Here is a 6,153-nt window from a genome sequence, read left to right as displayed (position 1 = left end):
TGGCACAAATAAAAATATTTAAAGTCGAAGTTAATTAACACCAGTCACGAGATTCACCGCCTAACCTAAACAATATGCCTTTAACACCATTTCAACCAGAATCGACCATGAAGTGTAGGTTGCAATCGATCAATTTTGAAGAACCACACTCTAATATCAAGTATCAAGTGATGGAATCAAAAGTAAAAGAACAATTATAAAAAATGGGCGCTTAAACTATTTATTAAATGGTATAAATTGTGAATATAAAAGTTCAACAATGCATAATCTACTTTATTCATTCCACAAAGGTTTATATAGTTAACTAGAAAACTGATAATATCAACTAAATCATACTAATTAACTCTTGTTCAATTTCTTTCTGCTCAAGTTTATTAATACAATAGACTCATACCGAGCTTTTTGGTCGAATGTAGAACTTGCTTCTAAAATGTAGCTTCTTAGACTTAGAACCACCAACCATATTTACATATGACCATTGTGGGATCATAACATACACCCATTCAGATGACCGGACTAATGGCCCGTATATAAGTTATGCATTTTGTGGTTACATCATTTGACTTTCAAAAGTCAAGCCAGATAGACTTTTGTAAAGGAAGGTGGTGTGTGAAACTTAATGGTGTGGCTATAATTAAAGGAGACGAGGGAGTGTATTGAAGTCTTGACTTAATGGACTAATTGTGGGTCAACCATGGCACTACTGCAAAGTCAACCTTCATAAGTCAACATGGCGCAGTATTAGAAACATAGTATTAATCTGTTCAGTTCACGTGGTTCATTCTGGCTCAATCGGGTTAACATCACTCGTTACTTTATGCACTAATAAAGTATATTCTTCAAGTTTGGGACAATTGTGGATCCACAACAATGATGCATCTTAACACATTCACAATATTATAAGTAGCAAACTAACCACACTTCTATTTTAAAAATCCACCTTCTTTGAATCATATTACAAAAATGGTGAATTCGAATAGCAAAAACAGCAAAGAAAAACCATGCAGCTTCGTAGACGATCATGTCGATTGGAGATATCGACCTTGCAAACCTGGAAAACATGGGGGCATGCATGCAGCTCTTGCCATTTTAGGTAACTATATATCTTAAAGAGCTCTTAGTTATGCATATCTTATAGAACTCTCATTTATGAATCTTTTTTATTTGGTATACCTGAGTTCTCGACTCGCTATGCCAGCTGACTAATTTCAGGGGGACTACCTATTTATGTATCATGTTAACTTGAATAATTTTCTAATGCTAACATACTTGGTGAATTCTTTATAACTAGGATTTCAAGCATTTGAAATGATGGCTATTGCGGCGGTTGGGAACAATCTCATTACATATGTGTTCAATGAGATGCATTTTCCGTTATCTAAGTCTGCGAACGTTGTTACAAACTTCGTGGGCACCGTTTTTCTACTTTCTCTACTTGGCGGTTTCCTTTCTGACTCCTACCTTGGTAGCTATCGTACCATGTTGCTTTTCGGCTTCATTGAGCTCTCTGTAAGTTTATTTGTTTTCTTAGAACATCAAACACACACACCCAATTACAAATAGTTCACCATGAGACTCGAACGCACAACCTCAAAGTTGATATGCTACCTCGATACCGCTAGGCCAAAGGCCTTACACCTCAGCCTAATGGGCTTGCTTGGTAAGTAATACATAATGAAAATTTTGAATATGATTTCTTTGTGTAGGGATTTATATTACTATCTATACAAGCCCATCTGCCTCAAATGAGACCACCATCATGCAACATGGTAACGAGCTCTAGTAGATGCGAAGAAGCACGAGGTTTTAAAGAGTTTATATTCTTTTTAGCTGTCTATTTGGTGGCTTTAGGAAGTGGTTGTCTAAAACCAAACATAATATCTCTTGGAGCTGATCAATTCAGGAAACAAGACTCAAAAAAGCTATCAACTTTCTTCAATTGTGCCTATTTTGCATTCTGCATAGGGGAGCTTATAGCTTTAACAGTTCTTGTTTGGGTACAAACACATTCAGGGATGGATATAGGTTTCGGTGTTTCGGCTGCTGCCATGGCTGTTGGGTTAATATGCTTACTTTGTGGAACTCCCCTTTATAGAAACAAACCTACTTCTGGAAGTATTTTTACTCCAATAGCTCAAGTAAATAAAATATAACACATTGCACTCAATTACTTGTTTTTTTTCTATATGTATATGTATTTATCGTTATAGTTATATTCCATCATCTATATTACAGGTTTTTGTTGCTGCAATCACAAAAAGAAAGCAAGTTTGCCCATCAAGCTTAGACCTGCTTCATGGAAGCCAAAGTAACGTCGTCCTACATCATACTGTCTCGACTGAATCGCATGGTGGTAGCAGCCTCCTTCATACCGATAAGTTCAGGTATTGGTATCGTAACTTAGAGTGTATTTGATAAAACAGAATGATTAAATGCGAAATGGTTAAAAATGTAAATAATTCTAAGGTTCTAAATGAATTTTATTTTGAACGACAATAACCTGTTTGATAATCATTCTAAACTTTACGCATCATGTAAAATCAATGTATTAACCTTATAAATGAATGAATAAATAAAAGAATATAATTGTTTGATAAGTATAGGTATAATTTAAGAAGGATATGAATATGAAAGGTAAGGAGTACAATTTGGTTGTTGCAGATGCAAGTTTTTCTAATAGTAATCTATATATGTGACAACATTAATATTTTAGCAAATATGATTTATAATTGTTTCGAATAATATTTAATACAGGTTCTTAGACAAAGCTTGCATCAAGATTCAAGAAAACAGTCTAAGAAACGAAAGCCCATGGAGGTTATGCACCATGTCACAAGTTGAGCAAGTGAAAATACTCATATCAGTAGTACCCATTTTTGCATGCACAATTATCTTCAATACAATCTTAGCACAACTTCAAACATTCTCTGTTCAACAAGGCAGTAGTATGAACACTAAACTCACCGCAAACTTTCAAATCCCTCCTGCATCACTTCAATCTATCCCATACATCATGTTAGTATTTCTTGTCCCTCTTTATGAAACAGTCTTTGTACCCATGGCCCGCAAGATCACGGGTCGTGAATCAGGGATCTCTCCTTTACAACGAGTAGGGGTTGGTCTCTTCATTGCAACATTCTCCATGGTTTCAGCTGCAATAGTCGAAAACAAACGAAGAACAATGGCTTTAAAAGATCCTAAAAACACTCTTTCAATCTTTTGGATTGCACCGCAATTTCTTATTTTTGGAATTTCTGAAATGTTTACTGCGGTCGGGTTAATTGAATTTTTTTACAAACAGTCATTAGAAGGCATGCAATCCTTTTTAACTGCAATGACATATTGTTCATACTCATTTGGTTTCTATTTAAGTTCACTTTTGGTGTCCCTAGTGAACAAGGTCACCTCAAGGTCTAGCCGTAATGGTTGGCTTAGTAATAACGACCTCAAATACGACAGATTAGACCTTTTCTACTGGTTGTTAGCCGGTTTGAGCTTCGTAAACTTCTTCAACTATCTTTTTTGGTCAAGGTGGTATTGCTACAATCCTTCGTTGATGGATAGTAATGGCGTTGGGCCCAAAGATTCAAGATTTTCGAGAAATGATGATGAAAACGACGTATCGAAAGAGGGTAACAACATCATCATAGTTTGAACATAACAACCTTCCATTGAGAGTCTATGTATTAAATTAACTATAAGTGAAAAAGAAAAAGGTAGAGATGATTATTGTGATAACTATTAGAGCACCAAATGCACCATATTAGGGGGTTTGACTTTGTTATGTGTTTGACTTTGAATATGTAAGGGTCCACTTTGAAAGCTTTAGCTCACCATATGATTTGTAGTATCTACAAAGATGTTAGGTATAAACCCATCATCTATATGCTTCAGTGATCATGTCTCCTTGTTTGTCTTCATTAGCTTTATACAAGTTATATTATATATGACTTTCTCTTTGTTTTTTAATTGTTGTTTTTTGATTGTGGGTGGAATCAACACATTACATTAGTTAGTGGTGGTTAGGTGAGGTTCTACAATGGTCTCACATTTTAAATAGGGTGATTTGCAAACCACTAATATTTTTATTTTCATTTTTTTTTCTTTCAATTTAGTGTTATATGCACAGTATCTTAAAATTAGTTGATGGTACATCAATATAATTGGAGAGCAGAAAAAGACCGCCTCTTTTATACATCGGAAGTAAAGAGGCAGTCATTTTCTAACCACAACATTTATACATCGGAAGTAACTTGTAGTGAAACCCAACATTGATCAGACCAAAACATCAATTTTAAACGTGTACCTGGTACGGTACCACACTATAATGCAGAATTGCAAGATTGCAAATCGCGGTTGCGGTTGCCAATGTGGCAAATTGGTGTGTCCCAATTCGAAAAAAATGTTTAATAAGTAAGGCAATGGTCAAAAGTCAGGTCTAAGTCGGGTGAAAGTCGGTCAATAGTTGACTTATTGTCCGGCCTTGTTCTAGTGTAAATGGAATCTCAAGCTCACTTAAAAATTAGCCAAGGAAAACACCACTTAATGGCTCTATTAATCGAGTCAATAGCAAGCGTAAATTTATTAGCGACTTAACTGTCGCTTAAAGCCTAAATTCAACTTCAGACGGGTTTAAAACCCATGAAAAATTGATTCTACTATTTTCATAGCGTCTCACACGTTTTTTGACCTACTTATTGGCCGGAGGTCTATTCGAAAACAATCTCTCTATCAATAGAACATTGAGAAGGAAGACTTTCTCTACTCTCAGGGTGTTTCACTCTGGGTGGAGAAATGACTTCTCTTTATTTTGGATTGACCTCATACCACACTTTTGTAGGATTGAGTTTTGTTGTTATTGTTATACTATAATTATAGAAAACATTATTAAAAAAAAAAAAAAAAAAAAAAAAAAAAAAAAAAAAAACATATATATAATTTAAACTAACACAATATCATCTTATTTGTTAACCATTTGCTTTCCAAATATTTAAAATAATCAAGTTTAGAAAATTTACGTTTGATATATTTATAGTTAAAGTCAACATTGACTAACGTTCATCTAGAAGCCGTCTCAACCGACTCGATATTCAAGTTCCTAACCGACTATATTGTACATGTTAATTTTTCATGATACGGATCACCTCTTAGATCATTTCTATCGGTCCGTTAGTTTGTCCCATGAGATGACATCGAACTAAAGTGATGGATAGTCACGAAAATAAGGCTTCAGTTACACCCGTCAGTCACCAAAGTGACACAATGTCAAGGTGAATTTGCTTTTAGGCCAACCAACCACAATTTTTCATTTATTTTTTTTAAAAAAATTTTCCTACTTATTGGCCGGAGGTTCACTCGGAAGCAATCTCTCTATCCGTCGAATAGAGAAAGGGATAACTTTCTCTACTTTTGAGAGTGTTTTCACTATGAGTGTTGTTTTTATTCTAGGATAGGAGAATGATTGTCTACATTTCAAATTCCCCGTACACCACTTATATGGTATTGAATTTTTTTGTTGTTTTTTTTGGACTAAATGCTCGTGATATCATCGTCACGGTTAGGAATGTTCTTATACAATACAAATTACATCATGTGGGTTAGTTCTTATATGGCAGAGGGGATTAACATTTTAATTTTATTTTATCACTTCTTATGTTAAGGTCAATTTTATATGATCATGATCATCTGTTTATAAAGGGATTGTGTGTCTCCTAATATTGTTCCTTAAAGGGGAATTAGGGTAAACTGTAAGACATATATGTCTTGTACATGTTTTTATGTTCAGAAACATTTTGGCTAGCTCACCTTTTTTCATCACTAGCTTCAATGGTCTCATTACAACAATTTTAGCTTGTGGGGGAATTCTTTATTTTAATGATAACTTTTATATATGTGTGTGTGCATGTGTATATATAAGATGTGTAAAAATAATGCTTTTAAAAATTCAAGAAGTAATATCAATCACTATTATAAAACTGAGCAACAGAACCTAATCGTATGAATCTATTTAAAAGGGACGTGTATAAGAAAACACAATTATCTATAAATCTATTTTAAAGGGACGTTTTGAAATGTTTCGATGTAACTTAGGTTGCTAGAGCACTAATATAATAAAACCAATAAAGTAAATAACGGAGATGACATGTATCCACA

At 34.3% G+C, this 6,153-nt stretch overlaps 1 protein-coding gene across 1 annotated transcript; it reads left to right on the top strand.

Annotated features, from left to right (window-relative positions):
• The first annotated feature begins 960 nt into the window (after nt 1-960).
• LOC139866774 (protein NRT1/ PTR FAMILY 4.4-like) lies at nt 961-3,778 on the top strand. The gene is made up of 5 exons (XM_071855063.1): nt 961-1,093; nt 1,292-1,509; nt 1,707-2,138; nt 2,236-2,384; nt 2,755-3,778. The coding sequence occupies exons 1-5, from the start codon at nt 964-966 to the stop codon at nt 3,653-3,655; spliced, it is 1,830 nt and encodes a 609-aa protein (XP_071711164.1). The 5' UTR covers nt 961-963; the 3' UTR covers nt 3,656-3,778.
• Nucleotides 3,779-6,153: the final 2,375 nt, after the last annotated feature.

This window comes from Rutidosis leptorrhynchoides, chromosome 9 (genome assembly GCF_046630445.1).
Source record: "Rutidosis leptorrhynchoides isolate AG116_Rl617_1_P2 chromosome 9, CSIRO_AGI_Rlap_v1, whole genome shotgun sequence".
NCBI lineage: Eukaryota > Viridiplantae > Streptophyta > Magnoliopsida > Asterales > Asteraceae > Rutidosis > Rutidosis leptorrhynchoides.
Note: the sequence above shows the minus strand (reverse complement) of the source record. Positions and strands in the feature narration are given on the sequence as shown.